General features: G+C 49.8%; 1 protein-coding gene across 1 annotated transcript in view; it reads right to left on the reverse strand.

Annotated features, from left to right (window-relative positions):
- Positions 1–2,044: 2,044 nt before the first annotated feature.
- ITPR2 (inositol 1,4,5-trisphosphate receptor type 2) overlaps positions 2,045–24,081 on the reverse strand; it is a 240,023-nt gene continuing 217,986 nt past the window's right edge. Inside the window, exons 53-57 of the mRNA XM_026043261.1 lie at positions 22,066–22,193; positions 20,554–20,719; positions 19,111–19,271; positions 3,233–3,394; positions 2,045–2,314 (exon numbers count right to left, since the gene is read on the reverse strand). Of these exons, the coding sequence (XP_025899046.1) occupies positions 2,228–2,314; positions 3,233–3,394; positions 19,111–19,271; positions 20,554–20,719; positions 22,066–22,193 (704 nt within the window). The 3' untranslated portion in view covers positions 2,045–2,227. The remainder of the gene's footprint in view (positions 2,315–3,232; positions 3,395–19,110; positions 19,272–20,553; positions 20,720–22,065; positions 22,194–24,081) is intronic.

The raw sequence follows: 24,081 nt of genomic DNA on the forward strand, positions 1-24,081 counted from the left end.
GGGTTTCCACCAGCCAGCCTGCAAGGCGGGCTCCAACACTTATTCCTAACGAGCTCAGTGGCTCTTTGAAGACAACCACTCTGCTGTATTCTGCTGCGAGCTCTTTTCTTGCCTGGGCTTCCTACCGTCAGCTCCCAGGGCCACAGCTGCATTTATTCCTTCCCTCCCAGAACATCAGACAACAGACTGGATGGAAAATATAACTCAAGCCCTGGATGCGAAAGTACAGCCTAGATCAGCTCAGGCTCAACTTTTGTTGGACTCCTCTTGCCTGGGCAGCAGCCAAAGCCACTGGGCCTCGGAGCAGGACACCAGCAGAAGAGGTGCAGGAGATTACTTAGTCCCCCACAACTCCCATTTACGACCTGGGCACCATCGCTGGTGGCCACCGGTTGCTCTTCACCTTCACATGTGAACACAGAGCGTTGGCTGGATGAAATTTTCTTGGAGAATTTCTTATAGGAAAAACTGAACCCGGGAATAGCTGTCACCTCTCACAACCACGATGCTCTAGGGGCTAATAGCAAGTCAACAGCACACTCAGCTTAGATGGAAACTTCCTTTTCATAAAATACACAAAACTCGGCTTTCCACACTGTATTTTTGAGGGACCCAGCTGTCTTCAAAGGGAAGTGTTCTAATGGTAGAACAGTCTGACCCCAAAGTTTATTATTTTTATCTCTACCAGATCACTGACATCCAAAAGCGATGGCTTCTAAGAACAGGTTTGAATTTGAGATAAGGGAGGGATATGCCTCTCCTTTCCCTTTAGTCCAGGTCTACTGGTTTGAATTGTGCCAAAACAGTACGACAGGCTTTCTTTAGGGATATATGAGAAATACTCGGGTAAATAACATTTTCATCTTTGATCAAAATGGCTTTTCTAACAAAATGGGAATGTCAGAGGGGGAAGTTACTGCAAAAATATTTTCATTTAGAAGGTGACTGCACTGTTACTAAAACCCTCCACTTCCTGGAGACATTTTCACCGCTGCCAAGGCTAAATGGGTGTCCACACGGCCCTGTAAAGGACAGGAAACTGGGCCCGCCATTCCCATCTGTGCCGCCAGACCCCTGCGCTGGAGTCCCTCGGGCTCTGCAACGCCAGGGCCCCTGGCAGCAAACACAGCGCAGAGCAGCAACCCACCCGGGGCCTCGGCCCGCGGCCCAGGCTGCCGCGCGGGCACCTCGCGCTGCCCCTGCGGCCAGGCCGAGCTGCAGAGGCCGGGCCCGCGGCGCCCTGAACGCGGCGGCGGAGCGCCAAGGGAGGTTAAACCGGGCCCTGCAGCTCAGGAGCTAGCGGGCAGAACAGGGGGCTTATTTACTAAGGCAGCCCTTGCTGAAGGTGTGGYTGTGGAAGGTAATGACACCATTACTACTCCATCTGGAAAGACATTTCTAAGCTTTTTACAAGAAACAGAAGAGATTTCCTGTGCACGCCTCAAACTACAGGTATAATTTTATTTTTCTCCAAATCTTCCACTGGAACCTGAATTTAAGATACAGCTTAACTCCTCAGCATGTGAAATCTCACGGCCACGTTAATCGAGAACATCTGAATCCCGGAGAAAAAAAAATCACTTCCAGTTATGTTGTCAGTGTTATGTGCACAACATTCCCACAGCTGTAGATCCATTGTGCTCCACGTTATAAATAAGAAATTGCACAGTGACAGCTAAAATTCAAAAATGTTAATGTTCCCCTTTACAACTCTTCCTTTTTTTTTATCTTCTTTTTGTGTGGTCTTTTGAGGTTTCTCCCCTTTCCCTCCTACTAGAAGTTAACTCAAAGCAACATTTTGGCTTCCCCCCCCCCGACATATTTATGGCAATTAAAGATCAGTAAATGCCAAGCAAATAAGACTAACGTCGCTATTTGGCAAATAAGACAGGAAAGACCCTCTATGGATTGTGCACTGGGCCGCTGCGCTCACACGCTCCTCTCCTGTGCCTGCTCTGGGTGCTTAGGCTGGGCTTTGCGGAGAAGGCATCGCAGGCCACTACCAACCCTCTCCCTTGTATCTCTCTCCGTCTAGGTTGTGCTCCCTTCCAAGCCCGGGAGAAACAGCGACAAATTGTTCCCGGAGCTAAACCACTCCACGTCTTGGCGCTTGGTTGTTTTTAACTTTGCAACAATAGGCACTGTTCGCTCCTCTCAATCTCAGCTCTTTATTCTACAGTAAGGCAGGAATACTGATGAAAGGCTAGTCACGCTTCTCCCCATGGCATCAGGGTGGTGGCATGTGATGATTCACATGGGCTGTGTTTGAGCCGAGGAAGCCCAGCCTCTGCTTATTCTTCCTTTGTTCTGTCATCTAAGGTGGAAAGGCAGAGAGAGAAGTTGAGATTCTTTCATTTTTCCCCACTTTTTTACTATCATTTAGCGGTTGCAGAGCAAGACACAGATAAACAAAACAACAGGGAGTAGAATTCTTTTTTTCTTCTTTTTTTTTTTCTCCCCTCCAGCATTTAAAATTAGAAGTAGGAGATTCCTTTGAAGGGAGAGCTGTGCCTCCTGCAAAGCGTGGACATGTTATTCTCATTTGTACATTACTCTTTCCCAGTGGCAGGTTTTACAGGCTATTATTTGGGTTGCCATTGCATTGCAGAGTCCAGCAGAGGGTCCGGACTTGCCCTTGTACAACCACAGCATTAAAAGGTGCTCCCAGGGAGCTTCTATTGAAGCCGGGAGAGAAGAGGCAGATTCAGCCAGAGGAGGGTGAAAGAAACGGCAGGACAGTGTGGGTACAGCCCACAGCAGCAGCCTCAGTGCATCCAGCCCGAGCCTCGGCCAAGCATTCCAAGGGGAAGAAGAGTTTTAAGAAGAGATTGGAAGGGGGCTAATCAGGTAACTCTGCAAATGTCACATGAAGTGCTTCCCATGGAAGAAAACACACAGATGAGTTTCTGAGGCTGCACCAAATGTGCTGGGGCAGGAGTCTTTGGCAGGAAAGAAGGAGGAGTTTTGCTCTGGAAATTAGGGAGAGGGTGGTTCAGGCAAAAGCAGGGCTTCCAGGGAAGCCAGGAGCTCACGCACCACAGGCAAGAGGAGCGGGAGCCGAGGGARGGACACAACGACACGAGTGGCCCAAGCAGAGCAACAGGCTGCAGGAGCTGTATTTGCAACAGCGCAGCAACACTGCTCGTGAGGAAAGCATGCAAACACTACACAGAAAAGCTGGAGCGTTCACCCCCTGCATGCTCAGGCTGCTGCCCAGCGCAGGGGCACTCACCTGCTCCTTGAGCTCAGCGAGCTGACCGGAGAGCTGTTTCACCAGGCTCATGGTCGACTCCAGTCTCTCCTGCAGGTTCCTAATTTCATTTTGCTCACTGTCACCTTCATTGCTCACCAGGGACATGGCTCGCATTCGGGGGAACCAGTCCAAATTCTTCTCCTGCAAGGGTATCAGAAAAACAGGCACGTCAGGAGCGGGGCCTGATGGAAGCGGCAAGCCTGAGCCCAGAGAACAAAAACTCAGGAGGATTTCCAGGTGGCAGACAATACCCAGCGAGGGAATTTCTGAGACAGTACATTCAGAAGGCGCTTGCTAGCAGCCCTGCTTGTTTCTGGTGTTTGCCAGGGGCACAGCCCGCCGTGGGCCCTGCCGGCACATTCACCTCCGCCCCACGTGCCRGGGCMGGGCGGCAGCGCCCGGGAGGCTCCCCCGGGACACCAGGAACCCCCTTGGTGCCGCCGGGCTCCGCTTCCAAGCGACGGCAGGGACACGTGTCCCCCCGTCCCTCCAGCCYGGCGGCTCCAGCTGCTTGGGCTGACCTGGTGGCAGCGGCAGCGCCAGCAGCACCGGCCGGGCGGCACTCGGAGAACGCCGGGCCCTGGGAGCAGCTGAGGGTCCACTGGGCTACAAGGGTGGCCGGGCCAGGCACAGCCCCATAGCCATGGAGCGAGGGCTGCTCAAGGGAGTGGCTGGCTCCTCGGGAGCTCAGGCTRTGGACGTGACCATATGAAAAACACTCTAAATAGGCGAGGCGAGTCAGGAGGGTGCTGCGTGAGGCTGACCTGGCCCCGCTGCTCAGGGGCACGGATTTTGGCGTGCAAAGCGGAACAGAGGAAGATCAGAGGGTGCAAGGCCGAGAGGAGGAGCGGCACCGATGCAGTCGGCAACCCGACCTGCCTGCAGGCACCAAGCAAGGGACACGGGTCCTGGATCTGGAAGTGCCCTGCAGTATGTGCTTAGCAGGCTTAGCTTGGCTCCCAAGCCTGGGGTTTTGCAACAGGACACGGGCGCTCGGCTGCTTGGAGACACACACAGAACGAAGGGCACGTCGGTTCCTGCAGGCTCCCGAGCTGCCAACGGCTCCGCACCGTTAGYGCTAATTCCCAGTCAAAGAAAGATCTGGCTCTTCCCAGTGCACCCAGAAGAAGCCAAGGCCTGTGCCACACACGCTGCCTGTATTTGCTAAAGGCTCAAGAGTGTGAAAGTTGCTGTAGCCACGACTGTTTAGTTGGTTCCACTGGGAGAAAGCCAAAGCCAGAGCTGACCCGGCATTTCCCACCGCCGGACAATCCTGGAGCAGCCGGCATGAKCAAGGCCAGTCTGGCAGCATTTACAAGCCCAGGGAAGCATCAAGCAGAGTCACCCTCCCTACAGGGAAACCCGGGTCCTTCACCTGAGCAGCGCCCTGCCCTCATCACCAGGCCCTCCTGCAGCAACACGGCTTAGAAACGACCAAGGCGGCTCTTGGAAGGCTACTGGAAGGACGGCAGCAGCTACAGGATCCGTTTTAACACGACCCGGGTCAGCCGAGTCCCTCGTGCCATCCCAGCAAACACAACGCCATGGGGTCCTTGTTTTCCCTGCACCTCYGAGCCCGTGCTGAGCCCTCGGCAGGGCGCGCAGCGCCGGCGCCAGGAGGCCTCCCCGAGCGAGCACGGGACGTGCGCGGCGGGCACAGGACGCGCGCGGCGAGCATAGGACGAGCGCGGCAAGCACGGGATGAGCACGGCGGGCACGGGACAAGCGCGGCGAGCAGGGGACGCGCGCGGCGAGCACGGGACGAGCGCGGCGAGCACGGGACGAGCGCGGCGGGCACGGGACGAGCGCGGCGAGCACGAGACGCGCGCGGCGGGCACGGGACGAGCGCGGCGAGCACGTGGCGCTTCCCCACGGGACGTCCCCGTCGCACCCGCGCAGCCCTCGGCTCCTGTTTCTGCGGCATGTGTTTACACTTACGAGACCAGCATTCATTTTCCATGACCACGCTCTGATTTTTTTCTTTTAAATTTATTTTGGCTACGATGCAGCAGAGCGTTCATCACGTGCCGAACATTAAGCACAGGTGTAGTCGTTTATGCTAAGCTTAGTTTGTGCACCACGCTTTGCTGGATCGTTGCCTTGTTTTTTTTTCTTTTTTTTTTCTGCAAAATGTTTGCCAGCAAATTTGTCTGCCACTATAGTCCCAGAAAGCAAATTCTGAAGAGTGAACAGAGCTGCAGTTGTGCCCGAGTGTTTCCTGGAAAGCTCTGGTATCTGCACGTATCGCAGCCTCTCGCTGGAGGCACCTGAAGCGAGCAGAGGCCACGCTGCCCCAGGAGCCAACCGAAGGGCTGGAGGCCCTTTCGGACCCCAGCACCAACATCTCCAAGCCAGTCTGCACAGAGAAGCAACCTGAGAGGCCGCTGCCGCGCTCGCCCTGCTGCCAGGATGGGGACTGTTCTCCATCTGCCTCTCCCTCGCTTTGCCAGAGAAGGGTTTCCAGGGATTCAGTCTCCACCACCTCGCAACGCTCACAGGGACACAAGGTAAACGCAGTCTGGATGCCAGCGCCCTCCTCCTCCGCACAGTGCTGCCTTTCCTGGGAGCAGGGATGACCAGGATCAGGTGAAGACTGTGACAGAGCTCCCAGCCCGTGGCCATGTAACGCTGTGGTGCCAGTGGCAGCTCTTTGGTCGGAACCACTCGGAGCCACATCTGGGCCAYGGGAGCTCAAGGTGAGACCCTGTTCTTTCATGGATGCCCAGCTATCCCAAGAAAGAAACTTGGCTGTGGTTTTGTTACAGACAGAGATGGGGGCATTTTTTGCCAAAATATTTGGGTAGGAACAAATGAAGCTCTAAGAGAAGGTCATAAYGCTGATGGGTTTCCAGAGAAAAGAAACTGCTGACTTCCATAGCATGGCCCGACAGGCAGAAACTAACAGGTCAAATAGGGCTGAGCTCAAGCCCAGTGCTTGGCAGGCCCACGTACCAGGTTGGGAACAGGCCACGTTTTGCTTCTTGGGTCTTGTCTACACACATATGTAAGGCAACGCAGTCCAGCCACGTGTTTATCGTGCCACATTTCAGAAAGACTGAAAATTAACCAGATCAGTGAGAAACATTCTAGCCTGCCTGCCTGGCCTTAAATTTTATGTACATATACACACACGTATACCTACATACTGACATGCAGCTTCCAAACTGCCAAGCACAGAGGGCTCCTTTGCAGGCAGTTTTACGGCGTGCAGTGAGCGCTCGCCGGGGGACAGGCACTCGGTAACTGCTCAGCTGCACTGAAGCTATTTTTACKTCAAGGTAATTGCTTGCCAATTAGCATGAGGTGGTTAACATGTTTGCACGATCCCGAGCATTTGTGCTGGGACTTCGATGTTGATGGGCTCAGCCCAGGGTTCACCTTGACCAGCTAAGTGTTGAAGGCTGCCTCTAGCTCACCTGGGATGTTGTGGGGATGGCATTTCCCAGCGCGTTCTCTGTCCTGCCCGAGCTATTACTCATAAACCAAGCTTCTTTTTTTTTTTTTTTTTTCCCTCTTTTTTTAAGAGTCATTTTGGGCCCCCTGCCTGGAATGAGTCACCTACTTGCATTAGAGAGGGAGCCTGCTGCTCAGGGTGCAGTACAAACCTCTGCAGACCTCTGGCACCCGCCTCAGGCTATAAACAGCAACGGGGTTAGCCCAAGGTGACCTAAAGAACGTGAGGAGGGCGAGGCAAACCAAGGGGGCATGTGCAAATAAAGAGAGATGTTAAGATAGCCGTGCTGCCGCCTGCCTCGGGAGCAGGCCCTGAAAGTCTACATTTAGGTAGCTCCTGCAGCAACCTTTAGAGGAGAGTTTAAAGATTTGAGCTTTCCTGTGCTTTCAATGACACAGGGCAATAACCACTTTGATTTAATCATCAACAATAATAATTTGGTTCGGTGCATGATTCAGCTAATCCACAATCTGATAAATGTTCCTCCTAAACTACCCCCCCCAAATAGCTGTCTGCAAATCCTGGTTGACACTTTAATGCTAAGACTGCATTTGATAAGCGGCCCATGCTGGAAAGAGTATGGGGAGAGGMATCAGGGATTGTTATGCATCTATAAGCATCCGCAAAGGTAATTCAAGGGAAATAAAAATAAACCTTAGCAATTACAGATAAATCCTCACACAATAAGACAACTAATAGGTCCAGCAGGGCTGATACGAGCTTGATACRCTCTATAACTTCCACAGCTCGTGGACGTGCTCGCTCTCATTTTAACTTGGCCGGGTGCTTTGCGAGGGGCGCAGCAGACTCTGCCACCTGAATCCTGGGTGACTGCGGGCTGCGCAACACTGGGACAGCCAGGCAAGGCAGTTTCAAACGCCTCACGGTGTTTCACGTTCAGCAGCCTGGCTTTTGGTACTTCCCCCACAGACCCGCGGTGGGGAAGGATGATAAACCTCAAATCACGAAGATTTTCCTCTGACAGAGYGTGTGGCACTTGTGCTACTCAGCCTGAAACTCCGCGAGGGACTAGAGGACCCCGCTCTTCCAAGAAGGAGCATTTCTGCTAATGCAACACACTCGAGGGAGTTGGCGTTTACCAGTGYGAAATGGAAACCATCACGACAATAATGTTTTTTTCTTTTTTTTTTTTYCYTTTTTTTTTTCCCTTGCAYCAAGGCAGTGCCAGTGCAGGTTTCCCTCTTGCATTGCCCCTTCCCGGGGGAACCAGGGTCCGCCAGGAGCCCATCCTCAGGAATCCGCAAGCCACCACCCATGCCTAGGATTTGGGTCGTCGTTTTTGGGCCTTTAAAAGATATATAATTATAGGTCTGTGCAGAATGCGGGCTTCTTTTTGCACATGCCTATGTGTTCATGCGGTTCCTGGATAYGGAACATGCCTTGGGAAGAATGCTTCAGATTATGCGTTTAGAAAAATTAAATTATTTCTGATATAATCCCTGGATCTTGTGCATAAAGAAGGAACATCTGGTACAGAGATTAGAAAATAAATGTTCTTGGCTTTTTTTTTTCCTTTTGTTAAACAGATGTTGTTGATACAAAACACAGAACTGTAAATCACAGCCTGCATGTGGACACAGACTGTCACTACTGAGCAGAAATTTACTGTGGCCAGATCGAGATTTGAAACAGCAATGAATCACTGGCTTCCCAACGTTACTCACGTGGGTTTGGGTTCAATATTCTGCCATTAAGCGCACATGGCCTTAAGAAAAGAGGATCCTGCCGACGGCAGCGCGGGGAGGCTCCGCTGCAATTCCGGCCGTGTTCGGGAGGGCAGGACGGCACCTCGCACGGCTCCGTCCTCCCCTCCGCAGCCCAGCGGCCTCCCCGGCCCCCGGAATCTGCTGCTCCGTGGGGCCGGCTCTTGCCTCGGCCCCACGTCTCCCGCGATGTTTCTGCTGCCTGCAGGTAAAGTTGGCAGAACGAGGCTGCTTGTCTGCGCCTACCAGCACATTACTCAGCTCCTTGAGCTATCTCTCTGGAGCCCCTCTTCTCCCGTTTTGCTTTTTCATGTGGATTTTCTGGTGCAAAACATGCTAGCTGGGCAGCCCTCGGTACTGAATTCCAAGCCAACACCACTGCTAGCGCTGCAGGGAAACACATCCTGGGTGTCAAATCCCTGCTGCTGGCAGAGAGGCCGTCGGCTCCTCGGAGACTCTCAATCACCTGGTGAGGACACCACCAGGTTCAGCTCGCTTTGGTCAATGCAAGTGCTCGTTTGAGCTGGYGGGTCGGGGTCTAACCCCACCATTAACCTCCAAACCAGGACTTCTACGTTCCATAGCACAGGATTCAGCTTCAGCTTTCTTGAAATTTGCAATCTTTTCTCTTGCATTTAGCTTTAATTCCCTTGCCCTGCCACCTTGCGTTTTGCACATGATGTCCGTTTTCCAGCTTTCTCGTCCATTTGATGTAACAGAAACTTGGGGAAGTACCAAGGCTCGGCGGGAGATGCATTTAACAGAGGCTTCAACCTGGCCTTGTTCTGGGTGTCACCCAGACACAGCCGCCCTGGCTGCTGCCATGCWGGGTACTCCCCCAGCRCTCTGCATTAGGGATCCCAATCCCAGCACTCTGCATTAGGGATCCCAATCCCAGCGCTCTGCTTCAGGGCCGTTTCAACCCTAATGCATTTTGCATCTTGTGCGACATCAGGGGACCATTTCAATGACAACGCTTGCTTTCAAAGTCAATCTGAAACATTTCCTACACTTTGTGGGCCACAAAGCCACTGTCCCCCTAACCAGCGGAGCCCCTGGGTAGCTCAGGTTCTGTGTTGGTATAAGGCAGGTCCCACGTGCCTTTCCGCAGCGTTTTCCTTCCCCGTGGCTTTGGGAAGACCARCAAAGCGGGGCCCTCGAGATGAAGCAGGTTCCCAGGGGCTGAACGCATGGCCCGTAAGAGAAAAAATCCTGTTGGAGCTTCCTGAACCTGCCCTGTGTTCTCCCTTAGCCCTCAAGCTCTCAGAGCGAGGAAAATACTGTGGAGGGTCCGCTGCACTGATCTGCTTTTCCTGCTTTTTCTTTTTTTTCTCAGCCCAGCATTTAAATCAGGTTTTTACTCTGATCAATTAAAATGCATTTTCCCTTGAGAACAAGTAGACGACGCGTTTTCACAAAGCCAGAGTTACAGCTCTCCTTCAGCAGCACCCAGCAAAATGAAAAACAGGGGCAAAACATTTTAATCACGTGTACAAAACACAGAAGGTTCATTAAGTCTGGTCTAAAGTGGCCAGCTTGTTTGGGAGACTCTCTAGAGCTGCTCCTAGCCCAAACTCACAGAACTGCAATGTGATTCCTGTCCATCGGATTTTGCAGGATGGCTGGAGTGGGCTCCATTCTACACAAATTGGATGCAGCCAATTTGCAGTCTCCAATATATACTTTTATCTCAAAATGCTCTGTGARACAATTGTGTGAAGTATTTTATCAGGGGTTGTTGGTGGTAATATTGCAAGATTTCATGATGTAAAAAATACATCGATGTCATTTAAATTGAACAAAATGGTTCCTGTTTTTTTTTCTTTCTGCACAGCATTTTTAAAYCATTTTCTCAACAGATTTGTTCAATAAGTACAGTATGAAACAAACATTTTGCACTTTGTCCCCACAGATACAATTTGCCAGCCTGATTGATTTCTTTCTCTACACCTAATCTGATTTTCTTTGGGCTATACATCTTCCCTTTTATTAAAGATGATGCCATCTTCACTTTTTATCATACGCTCGTCCACCAAAGAGCAGAAGACTCCACGAACCAAAGAGAACCCCCCCGACACAGGGCTCCTAGGGCAGATGCCAGCAGATAAGCCAGCCTGGGGCTCTCTCTGCCCACAACAGGCACAGGAAGGAGCCGAGGCCCCTCGAGCAACCACCTTGGAGCATCTCCGGCAAATCCCCCGAGCTCTGGCCTGGGGGAACTCAGACCCACGGGGAAATTTGGGAGCCTTCCCCGTATTTGAGTTCCTGGAGAATCTCAAGGCAACGTTTCAAGTCCGGCCAAAGCTGTACTTAGGCTCTTCTAAATGGTGTTCCTGGTAAGGCACTGACCTCAGACTCATTTCCCTGTTCTTTTGCTAATTCCTCTTACGTCTTTGGGCAACCCCCTACCCTGCCTCTTCCTCAGCATCTAGTTGTCTGCCTCAGCTGCAGGCGCTGCTGGAGCATCCTTCTCATTCGAGAAGCCAGAAGCTTAATGCTGCTCTCTCACTAAGAGCAGAAATTGCTTTCGCATGTTGTGGCAATACTCTCAAATAGCACCCAAGTGCTCTGTGTTTGTCACTCCGCCCAACACATGATGAGTTGGGTTTAGACCCTCTGGGATCTGCTCAGCCAGCAGCTGAAGCAGCAACAAGGTAGTCTCACCTGTCTGGAAAATGTGCAGATCAACTTAGAGTCACTAAAACATGAGGCTTTCCAAACGGGGCCCCAAATAAAGCGCACCTCTSCCTTCATTTTCCCGTAGCTGACGCATCAGCCAGGCAGGGAGGCCAAACACAAGATTCACAGCTGCCTGCAGAGCCCACTCCTGCCATATGTGGGAAGAAGGGAAAAAAAAGAAAGCAGGAAAGAAGGTGCCCAGCTCCTTGGCAGGACAGGAGCTTTGTGGACAGGGACAAAATCCTCCYGTGATGCTAACCCTGAGTGTTTGGAGCAGCGCATGAATGAGCCCGAAAGCAGCTTGTCTGGCACCTTCCTGGAATCACTTATTCTACAACTCGGCTAAGGAGGCGCTCGGCGCTTGTGTAAGATCATAACGTAGAGGCAAAATTGTCTGGAGAAGCTACAAATGAGTAACGGACTACCCACAGAAACAAGCACAAACAAGAGGCAAAGCAGCAACAGAAAAAAAGCAGCTCGATGCCYAAGCAGAAGAAAAAGCCAGCAACCCCCCAATCCCTTCTGCAAATGCAAACCTGGATAACACTCGGGTGCGTGAGGGGAGAGGGACCGCGCCAGGGCTAAGCAGGACTGCAGCTCTGCTCAGCCACTCCGATGCCCTCTGCGAATTTTAGACAGGCACAGACAGACACAAACAGAATTCCTGAGGAAAGAAAAAGAAAAAAACTTCTTTTTTTTTTCCCTCTGGGCCTTGGCCCACCTAAGGCAAAGCCCCAGCCTTCCGGGGGAGCTGCACCCATGTGCAAAGACACCCAGTGCTGCTTGCTCACTCGCTCGTCTATTTTGAGAGCAACAAAAAAAAAAAAAAAAAAAAAAAGAGCAGTAAATCAGCTATTTAGGCATATTTCTTTAATTGCTTGTTTTATGCAAACCCTACTGCAGACAAAACCGACATTGTATTTCCTCGGAAATTAGCCTGTCAGTGAGACCTCAGATCTTATTTAGCACCCGGCTTTTGTGCTATTGGTATAATTGCCATGGTAAGTAATTACTCATAATGTGACATGCATCGGATCAGTCTTTTAAAAGTAATTAAGCAAAAAAGTTGCGCGGCTTAATGATATGCGCATGCATCTCACTCTTGCAAGTTTGCTTTGATAACATCTGCTAGCTCTTGGAAGAAGGCCAGCTTTTCTAAGGAAAATGAATCAGTCATAACAATGGGAACATTATGAGCGTCCCCAAAGTCCTAAACTCCGTGCCCTGCTGCAGCAGAGCACTGGGGGACACGGGTCCTGCAAACTCCTGTGAAGCCCACGAGTTGTCCAGTTGGAAACTCAGTGACGAGCCAGATTTTGGATAATGAAGAACCTGTAAGAAATATATATTTTATATATATTTTTTTCGCTAGTGAGCCTGTTTCTAAACCCTGGCTCAGAACCCATGGCAGATTGAGCTGCTGCAGTTGGAGGCGTCACCCCTACGAGCCCTTCCTCCCTGCTGCTAATTCAGTGCTGCGCCCTCTCCTCGACCAGGACAGTTCACAGAGGGGCTTAAGTGGCCATCAGTGACACTCTGAGCTGCAGCGGCTCGGGAGCGGGCAAACCCATGGCCTGCTCTGTGCCTCTGCTCCTGGGGCTGCTGAAGTGCAGCAGAAGGGAACGGGGAGGGCAGATGGGGGAGGAAACTTCCCAAACCGTCCGGCACAAATCACCAGAGCGCATCCGAAACGTGCTCGGGTTCCYGACAGGCAGAGGGTCCCGTCCCCTCTGCAGCAGTAACACTAGCTTGGATTAGTGCTTCTCCATTTCAGGTCACTGTTAGACTACACGTGTGTTTAGTAAATCTCGGATGCAGTGAGAATAGCTACACACTGGAGACACAAACTACCAGGGAAAAGTTTCCCCTCCAAAATCTGAAAAGATGATAAGGAACAGAACAGAAAAATCCTGGATGTCAGAACTCTTTTTTACCTTCTGCAAAGAAGTTATATTTTAAGACCTGAGGTCAACAGCCCTTTTAGTACATTACACTCTTTGAAAAAACAGAAAGACAGCAGTAAAGAACAGCTTGTTCTGCAAGGCCTGTTCCTCCCTGCCCGCCTGCCTGCTGCCAGGATACTCCTCTGCTGTGCGGTGCTTCCTCGCTGCCTTCCCCTCATCACCTGGTCACATCCCCTGCAGCTCCGTCGCTGGGCTTTGCTCCAGGGGCTTTGGGATTTAACACGACTTTGCGCCTCCGCGTTGCTAATAAGAAGAGACTGAGATGAGAGGTAGAAAGAAATGATACAGGAGCACCAATGCAGACCATTTTTTACAGACAAACCACTGTTTGTAAAAAAAAATTAAAAAAATCTAGAATTTTAGTTACAACTAATACGTTTAATATTTTTTCTAGTTTATTTTTTTCACTCTGACGGGCCAGTGCCGTGGCACACAAGTGCCTTTAAAAGTCCTGAACAAATAAAGAAAACGGCTGTTCAGACTTGAAGGCTGGTGCTGCTCAACCTGCCTCTTCTACCTGATTTTTACAAAGTTGCTGGAAATTTTGCTTTGGGTTTCAGTGCAAGTAGTGTGATCTCCAGTAGCCTGAAGAGAGAGACTCAAGATCAGAGATTTGCCAAGATTCCCTGTGAACCACAATGCACGGGAACACTTTAAGTTGCCAGCAGAGCATAAGAGGCTCAAGGTCCCACTGACCTTAGTGGTGGCAGGACTGAACCCTGATTATTTTCCTCCCAAAGGCCGCCTTGCTTTGGGGCCACAGCCTTGCCACTCAGCCCACCACCCTTTACTCTTATGAACACAGGTTGGTTTTAGAGCCCTTTTCAGCTGATTGAGGGGTTATGTAATTGCACCAATTACATCCAATTACGTAATTAGAGTAAATAAGTAATAATATAATTAGGTGCTGTAATTATGTAGTTATGACAGGTAGCACTAATGCTGGCAAAAGCCATTATGAAACTTGCTGGGAACGGTGGACAGCGCACACGAGAACAAAACTTTCAGGGCTTTGTTTGCTGAAGCCTGTCATTCTTCCAATGGGCAAAATAATTAACATAATTGCTATCCTTATATCCTTTTATCTTTGCAAATGAACGGAGCCACAAAACAGAGATTGTCTAATTTGTGTCTCCCTGATTTGCTGCAAAAAGAATCAGTAACTAATCAGCTACATGTTTTCATTCCATTTATCTATTTGCAGCTACCAAAGCTGAGGTGAAATCTGCATGTATAAATKGCATCTCTGCAAAGAGAAGCCTAAAAATCTGGACAATAACCTTCACTGTTCCAGTTATCCCATTAAACTGTCTCCTCTGGCGAATGGACAAAAGGAGCGCTCAATGATTGCCGTATCGATGCAATACAAGTTATGTGCATCTCTAGGGGTTTGCTAGTGATGGTATTGCTGGTCAAATRGGTCGGATAAGGAATTTTTCCTGCCAGAATGAAAATTCAATAGGGGACCCATTCATGCAATTTCTCAGTGCAAACACAAGCCATGTATTCAGCTTTTCAGTTTCGGTCTTTTGGGACATACTGTAATACCTGTCTGGCTTCAACAAAGGGGCCTGGACAACAAACAAACAATAAAACCCACTACCCTGATTTAATATTCATTAACATTTCACCCAAGAACCAATATACGAGGCAGTGTGCAAGAAGAATGGGCATCACCAGAGAATCTGAAGTGCTTTATTCCTACCAGCATCTCTGTACAGCACCTCTCAGAAAAGCCAGACGTGTACAGGCAGCGTGTTGTTTTGCCACATGTTTTATGTATGATACCTTCTTCTTAAAAAAATAAATAAAAAATAAAAAAGTACTTTGTTTTAGGAAAGCTGGATTCTTCGGATTACTTCTGTCACTGCTCAGAAATGAAACAAATGCAGAGCTGCTAGGAAAATCCCATGGGAATATCACAAGTCTACAGTCTGTAGTCCAGAGGAAGAAGGCAAAGAAAGAAGCCTGCCCCAAGGTGTTTATAGAGGCTAGACACAGGTAAGTTAGCAGAGATGCCTTGAAACCAGCTACTCCTGGATCAGAAACCCGAGGGAACTTGGACACCTGCACTGGCACTGCCTTGGAGCAAGGGGAGTGTAAAAGACCACCTGAAAGTTTCGTGCCTCCTCCCCTCTGGTGGACTGGGAAACTAGAGAAGAGAATGTGGATGGGAAAATAATCCCTGTCCTTTCTGACACCCAGCCTTTCCAATATTCTGGCAAAGCCAGAAAACCACAGCTTTCCCTTTTCCAGCAGTGCTGTCACCAAACCTCCACGTGCTTCACCATTTGCTGCACAGCTGACAGAGATGGAAGGCTCAGAGTCCTGTCACAGACCATCACAGTTTGGAGTCCTGGTGGTCTGGGCTAAAATGGAGAAAAGAGATGAGCCCAGAAATTGTAGGCTTAGATAATACTGACAACTACTGCTGAGCTGTGCTTTGCCATACTGAGCAGAGCTAGGCAAGTACAAATAACAACGGGTTCCTAATTATGGCAACASAGGCAGGGAGGGAGGATGATACTTCTAAGTGGAGCTAAACTCCATTTACTATTAGTGAAGATACTGCAGGATACTCCAACATTTTGACCTCTGTATTTTTAAGGACAGGCCTGAGCGTTGCGGGTAGGACTTCAGTAGAAATCTTCTCAAAGTATTTTGCTTGTAAAAACTCAGAATTTGGGGCTGATCCATTAGAGAACAGGCAACAGCCATAAAATACAAACCTAATTATAATAAAAACTATAGTAGAGCTCACTAGTTTAGTAGCTATATAGTAGCCATAGTAGTAGAGCTCAGAGCAGGAGCATGATTCATGGAGCCTTTTCAGCCATATTCTGAGCTACCTTAAATATAAAATCACATTCTTGTTTCCTTCAAAAAGGCCTCAAACTGCCATGTTCTTCCCATCAGCACACTTTATAAACGAGACTGAGGTTTTGTTGTGCTTCACCACCTCTCTAACGATTTCCAATCTATTACTTGGAATCAATTTATCCCCAGATCCTGCCGAGTACTGTCACCCACTGCATTTCTTGCATCTTTTCCTGCATGTCGAGCACTCTCTTATGATCTGTGTTGATTCAGCAGAGGCAACTTCATGTGCCCTTCTCACCTCTGACTCTGAATGCTGCATTTCCCTCTGCCTCGAGCCTTTTCCCTCCGGATTCTGGATTCCCAGCTGCGCTCCGCTCTYGCCTCTCCGTTGTCACTCAGCCAGCTGGATGTGGTAATGAGGCAGCTCCGCTGGCAAAGGTTGATTCAGAGTCCGCCTGCCTTCTACCAGACTCTAATCCCAATCTAGTCTCTATTCAGAGACTTTGTTGCCTTTCCAAAAACAGCAGTGGAGGTTGTTCACCTCCACTTTGAGTCACAAAGTCTCAATCAGGTTCTCTCTGTGCCGTCAGGACAAAAACTGGATCTCACGCGGAGCTGCCACAAGGGATGCCGGACATCTCACACACTTGCAATATTATTTCCTAATTGCCACCATGCTTTTGAAGCACAATAAACACACGAGAAGCATCAGCACCTGCTGCTGACAGATCTAAACCCTCCTCTTGAGTGTTTTCCTCTTCACTCTTCTTTTGGTCACTGAGCAAAGCTGCATCTCTGCACCTTTCTAGTTGGACACCCTACCTCCAGAATACTCCGTTCTTCAGATCTCCTTTTCATGCCTTTATACTCCTTGCGCCATGTGGTATCTAGCAATCTCGCTGGCTCCAAGAGGAAAAGTCTTTTATTCACTTTAGCAGTTCCAATTGCTTCTACTCCACAGAATCGGTATTTCTGCAGCACATGTTCCCTAGATTTTGCACTCGGGAATTTAAGCTACACAAAGATACAGCTGCTAATCCCACACCAGCCACCTGCAGTTTGCTCAAACATTTGTTTCTCTTTCTTGTTTTTTCTTCATTCCTATGCTCTTTTCCACTCCCCGTAAGCTTTACATTCTACTTCCAGGTCCATATATACATCTCCCACCATCCTGAACCAACGCTTGCCTTTCAATATCCCCATGGGGGAAAAAAACAAACAAGTCCAGCTTCCAAAAGGAACAGTATTTCCAAAATATTGATTCCTACTAACCATGCAGGCTATGAGCATTCTGGCACAGAGCAGGAGGGGACCTAGGAAATCATTTCAGCTCTTGAGGTCACACTTGTTTACAGGCTTTTTTTGGTAACAGCTAGATATTCAAACAAGAGTTAATACCATTAACGCCAGCATACACTACATTAATGAACTGCCTCAGARAATACCAACCATTCACGCCACAGGATGAATACACTTACCTGAATATTAATAAACCACTTGGAATAAATATGAGTACTTCAATATATACTCTCAAAATTAAAATTATACAATATTATGGAAGGAAGGAAGGAAGGAAGTAGAGGAGGAACAGACCAAGCACAATGTCTCTACAGTCTAGAGACACTGTCGATTGGGTCAATTAAGGAGCATTTCTGAGATGGGCTAGAAATATTTCCATGTATTAAGGGGCAGTTTGACAGTATGAATGATTTCTTGTAAGGAAATCCATTTTAGGGGAAGAAGGGGTACAAGATTCYGTGGAAGCGCCGGCCCGTGGCCGTGCAGCGGCAGGACAGGCCGCGCGGCAGCGGGGCTCACGAGTCACGGCCCCAYGGGCGCAGGCCCTGCAGCAGGCACCGAGCCCCCACGCTCTGCCACAGGGCCCCCCCGTGCCGCTGCGGCCCCTACCAGAGCCCCGCGTCCTTCCCCAGGAGCCCACACATGTACTCCTGCCCCAACACACGYCGCTAACGGGAGCTTTCCAAACGGGAGCGGTAAATGTTGCGGCAGCCTGTGCAGCGGGAGACATCRCGTCGCGCGCCGGCCAACTCCTAATTAGGCCTCTTGTCTAAACTAATCAGTTAGGTTCTCGGTGGAGTGAGGAAAGCAATGCCCAGCTGTCCGAGACACCCTTCTCCAGGCAGGGTAAACAGCCCAGCTATCTGCATCAACAGGGAAGGCAGCTGGGATCTATTTAAACCATGAGCTTACATTTTAGGCAGCTGACATCAAGGAAGAATAATCCTCACCTTGGCCAGAGRGAGCACTAAAACGGCCCCCAACATTTTGCTGGTGAGATTGGGTTGAATATGTAATCAAAGGCCTGATGAAGGATAACAGGGCATAAGAAATGAGGCCCCAGGAAGGCACAAACCACAAAGCCTGGCGTGCCTTGGCCCCGGCTCCTCTGGGAGTCGCACACAAGCCGGCTCCGCGACCACAGGCCTGGCCCTTAGCAGTGCTCTACCTGCCAGCAAGCCGGGGGGAGAAAGCGCTGCCGCAGGACACCACAGCGCACGGGAAGAGCAGATCCCCTGTACATTGCTCTTCATGAGGGRATGCTTTGCAGCACCTCAAAAATGAACCCCAAAGCAGGGTAGCCCTGATGACCCATCCCTCTCTCTCTCTGGAAATAACCCTCTTAGAGAGCGCACAGGAGCTGAGATGCAACTGAACATCTCCCTGCCCCAGTGTCATCAAATTTGCCCCCCTGACTCCAGTCAGACTCTCACTGCCTCATGGTGCAGTTTCCGTAGCCCCCCAAATCCCTGCAGCAGCTCTTGGCCTTTTCCACAGTTTGCCTAGAGCAGTAAGCAGGAGAAAGCGCCAGCCCTGCACGCTGACCCTGTGGTTCACTGTTCAGCAGGAGTTATTATTTTTCTGGCCAGCAGCCCAGAGATACTGGACAAAGCAGCAGCAGTAGCAGATGTTGTGATGCATGCTCTTCTGACTCTGGTTTGGCTAATGAGGCAGAGGAACCCACAGAGCATGAGAGCACGAAAGCCAAAGTAGAGACTGTGGTCTGAGCCTTCATCTTTTTCATTACGTTTAAGGCTGGAGCTTTGCTGCAGACCGCCTAAGACACGTGAAAAGATCTTTAAAAATACAGATCGATGCCTCCTATTGTTAAGAGAGAGGGGAAAAGAAAGGTATTCTCTGTTCTATCTGCAAGACGCATCTCTCAGTTGCATAAAGCACATGCCCAAATTGACTTACCACAATCATTTGTGCCACATAGCTCTCAGGACCAGTGTATTCAGTTGGATCTTTAACTTTGACAAGTACTATAAAGTACAAATAATGCCACATGTTGTGCTCTGACTTTATATGCTCTTCAAATGAAACTGTCTTGTTATCAAATTTGTCTCTCTCCAGTCCTGCAAAAAGACATGAACAGAATATGAAAAAAAAAAAAAAAGCTTGAACATAAAAATACCCAAATCTGTTAAATATGTTAGACAAAGGAGCCCAACTTAATTTAAAGGATCATAAATCTGAGGGGTCTTAATTTAAAAGCTATAACCACATGCAGTAACTGTCAAGCAAGAAATTCCAGGCCAGAAGGCATTCCTGACAGAATTCTTTCAGCGCAGTGTTTATTCTCTTTTGTGATATTTCCTCTTAATAACAATAACAATATAATAAATATGTTACGGTTTTACAGGGTCTTCTACGCTGAGGGCTATAAAGTGCTTTACAAGCTCTGGCTCYGATGCTTTTGAAACGTATAGTAGTTGACAGGCAGCGTGGAGCCCAGGTCCTGATCCTGCAGAGATGGATGTGTGCGCTGAGCGGCACGCATGCCAACAGCCCCGCTGCAGCGGCACTGGGATTGCTCGTGTGCCCAAACCTGCGGCGAGGGAGAGACTTTGCAGCAATGTAGTCGCACAGACTGCAGGGCTGCAGTCGTCTGATCTTTCTTTTTTGCTTTTCTCCGACCAGTCAAAGCTGTGGTGGAGAAGGCCACAGTGAGGAAGGACGGGACTCACAAWTGCTTTTCTGCCATGTTACAGCTTTCCTGCCTGGATCTTTTGTGGCTCCTTCCGTCGACACTAAAGCCATTGTGCTCAGCACAGCGTTCATCCCTGCCAGGACGACCATGAAAACAACACCCAGCCTATAAAGAAGAAGGCATTGCTGAAGTCCCGCAGGGAACGAAGGTCTGCCTCTCTTTGTGAGTGCCCCTCAAAATGAGGGTGATTCATCTCTGGGTTTTGTGAGGACGATTTCCACTCAACTTCTTTGTTCCCTGTTCCACATCACCTTCTGAAACAGGCAGATTTTGCCGTTGTTACCCTTCTGGAATCCGCTGTGCTGTGAAATAACAGGCTGTACTTTCATCTGCATCACGCTTTGCGAAATCAAGTCAGCAGCTGCCCCATCTCCATTAGCAGCAATGATGCAAGCGTGAGACACAGCTCTTCTCCCGCAGATCCCGGGTGGAGACTGGGAAGCCACCTCTTGGCAGAGGTTTCTTTTGATTCCTAAACCATCCCCGCTTCCTGCTGTGAGGGAATGAATTTGGAACCAAACTCTGACTTTTTTATACACTTTCCTTGCAGAACATGACCATTCTTTAGGCTCCCGCTTCATTTGTTGAGGAATATTTCATTTTATTCTTTTATCCATCAAACGTCGCCGTAGCCCAGTAATACCTACCACAGATGAAACAGGTTGTTTTCAGTATTTCCTCTTTTTTCTGTTTTTCACTCCTGAGATCAGCAAATGTATCAATGATGACTCCAAAGATTAGGTTGAGAACAATAATTATGACAATGAAATAAAACAGAAGATCATAAACAACTCGTGCAGCAAACAAGGGCTCCTGAAACAATAATAAGGTTGCAATAAGATATAAAAATAGCACATCTCTAAAATATTAAACAACATTTTCACATTACCTTGAGCGAGGCAATGCATAAGAAAAGGCTTCCGTTCTCCCAGGCCAAATTCTGCCGGCCTCACTCACATAAGACGTATTACCAATGTGGCTGAGCAAAGAAGTCCTGGCCTCATATATTCCTACCCCTTTGGGACTCCTGCTGTGCTTCGTGCTGTTGCACACAGCATGAAGATCAGCCTGGGCTGAAGAACAGACTAGCTGGTGCACCAGACGCAGTGCARAGGCATGAGCGTGGTGCTCTGCCAAGCCTACCTCTGGTACCCACTCAGTGCTAGGCCTAATTCCTAGACTGTCTCCAGATATCCCTAATCCTGCATGGCAGCACACAGGGATCCATGTGTGGCCGCTCCCGGTGGACGTCTCGCAAAGGCTGCTCTGGGCTCTCGATGACAGGTTATCCCTGGGGATAACAGTGCTATTCTTGGGGAAGCGTTATAATGCACTCAGCATCACATTACTGCTGAGGGGCAAGGGTCATTTCCAAAATGTTCATACAGACTTCATGGGGTGGACTATGGTTGCCTAGATTCCCCCAGTCTAGGAATTAGGACCTAGGCTCCTACCACCAGTGCACAAACCTCCTTAATCCAGATAGGAGTTATTTCTATCTGGACCCCTGCAGGAGACTCTACTTGCGTGTTTAAGCCTTGTGTTGTGGTGCAGACATCAGACAACTGATGGGAGACTGATCTTAATGCTTAAAAGACAAATGTTACAATTAGTTCTTAAATGAACAGAATTTTGGAGAAAACTTGTGAAAAGGCACGTTTGCTAAATTCTGCTGTGAATTCGATGCTAGTGCAGGACAATGCTCAATACAAACAGACAATAGGGTCTATTCCAASGCAGATGCTAGGTTCAATCTCAGCTAAGCATACACCTCGCGTGCCACAGTGGAGAGTCTTGACATATTTCCCTCAGCCGTTCCCTTCTGCAAGTTTGTGTTCAGGATTTCTCCTGTAACAGAAAACTGATTCAATCCGGCAATGGGCCCTAGCAGTGTTGGAGGGTTGTAATCTGCCCCAGATTTCCAGAATAAAAGGTAAACTCCCATCTCATGTTCCCTTCCTCCTATAACATCATCACACCAAGCCCGGCTTTTCTCATTAAAAGTTCCATCTGGGATGTGAAATTACAAGGATAAATCAACAGCATGACATTAGARCCAACTAGATAAAAATACTGCCTATGTCCTCCCCAAACGGACTTTGGCACTCAGGAGGAGGAAGGCCGGGGAGCAACGCCGCGACGCCTCCGCAGGCACTCACGTCCTTGGAGGGCTTTCTGAGCACGTCTCCCACGCCGCCGCCGTTCCGCAGGCCTTGGTTCAGCACCGTGACGATGCACATGAGCAGCGTGTCGCAGGTCCTTTCAATTCCGTCCTCCTCCTCCTCACCTACGAGCACAAGGGCCTCATGAACCGCAGCAGCGGGCAGGCGCTCCCGGGGCAGGGCCACCCCGTGCCGGGGACGGCGAGCGCAGCACGYGGAGCTGCCCCTCGCATCCCCCAGCCAGCGCTGCAGCGCTCACCCCTCCCCGTGTGCACGTGGCTCCTGCTGCCACAGCTCAGCACAGGAGGCCATTTAGCCATAGGAAGGCAGAGAAAACCCCGCATCCTTCTCCCACTAGTGACTCTGCTAGGGGCCCTTTCCTTGCAGCTCTCCCCCTAGTTGCACCCGCACCGCGTTCCCGGGGCTCCCAAGGGTACAGCCGGCACGCAGAGGAGAGGCAATAAACCTCAATTAGAAGCACGTTCCTGAAAGGATCGTCCTCCTGTGCAGTCACTCCCCTACCTACTCCTGCACGCGCCACGTCCTGCTGGTGCTTCAAAGCCCTGAGGAAGGGCTGGCTCTCACGGGAGCTGCTCTGCGCGGGATCCTGCGGCTGCAGGGCACAAGGCGGGACGCGGAAGGGCCGGGACCGTCGCTCCCATCTCTTTTGCCCTCCTTTGCTTCGCTCCCCAAGGACACGTGTTTTCAGGCTGYGAAGGCAGCAGAACCCTCCCTTGGGTTGGCTCCCATGCGTTTACTGTGCGGAGTTTAATAAATAACGAGTTCTGGTGCTGCTGTTAGCGGAGGCTGCAGATTTAACAGCCCCCCAACCCACCGCATTTGGAGCACGGAGACAGTCTCTGATAAATGGAATCGACTGAAAGCACTCAAATTATAGATAAGCAATCTGGATTTAAAAGGGGTTCCCAAACTGGGGTGTGTGTATCACAATTGGTACTTACAAAACAGAGCTGGTATCTGCTGCCTTTGCCACTGGTGATTTTGCTGTGCAAGCAAATTCCATTAAAAAGAACTCCTGATTTAAGCAATTCTTAGCAGAAAGGAAGGCAAAGGCAGACATCAGGGTACTCATCCTGGCTAAACTATACTGTGGCCACTACTACCACTAATAACACCACATTTAAAAAAAAATGCTTATATATAGAAACTGAAAGGAGTGAAACAACGAAATCCTTTTTCCTCCTTCACATCTGGAATTTTTTTACTATCAGTGTGATCCTAGTCATGCTAATTCATCTCCTCTGCTTTTGTATCATGCCCTTATTTYCTCTTCCCAAGCATTAGCCTGTCACCATTATTTTTTTTAAGCTAGTATCTAGGCTTGAGAAAGATGACAGGTCACAAGAGAAATAGGAAATGGCTACAAAAGCCACAGCTGCTATTTCATGTAGGTAACTGGAGAACAGGATTTGCACCGCTCGTGCGAGGCGGGTCAGGTGCTGCACGCATGGATAGCAAGGATAAACCAGGGCTATGCCCTGGAAGCTGCAACACCGGAGATATCTGCTCCACCTAACGAGCCGCAGCGCTCTCCACGTCCACTGAACTGCACGTTTGGAGCAAGGCCATGTTCATGAGCAAGACGATGCCCACCAGCTGACCAGCACCATCTCACAAGCGCCATACGCAGCAGCCTCCAGCTCCCACTTTTGGTTCTGCCCTTCTAACCAAGCAAAGAAAAACAAGATCTGGCACAATCTCCTAGAAAACGCCCACATTTTCCCCCCAGACAGCAAGATCAGGGTGCTCTTTGCCAGGGAGTGAGACTGCCTGCATTGGGCAGAAGCCTCCAGGGCAGCAAGGCAGCCTGCGGGGATGGCACTCCCACACACGGAGCTGCAAGGGCTGCCTTCCCTCTTGGAGCAGGAGATCTGTAAAGGAAAACAGTGCTGGGGACCCAGGGCCCACATTAAATGTGGTATGGGAGGGGGTTGCTTGGGAGCAGCTCCAGCGTGGTTTGTGGCTGGAATGACCCTTCGTGGCTGGGCAGCT

The sequence above is a fragment of the Nothoprocta perdicaria genome, unplaced genomic scaffold (assembly GCF_003342845.1).
Source record: "Nothoprocta perdicaria isolate Ctin4 unplaced genomic scaffold, notPer1 scaffold_324, whole genome shotgun sequence".
Classification (NCBI taxonomy): Eukaryota; Metazoa; Chordata; class Aves; order Tinamiformes; family Tinamidae; genus Nothoprocta; species Nothoprocta perdicaria.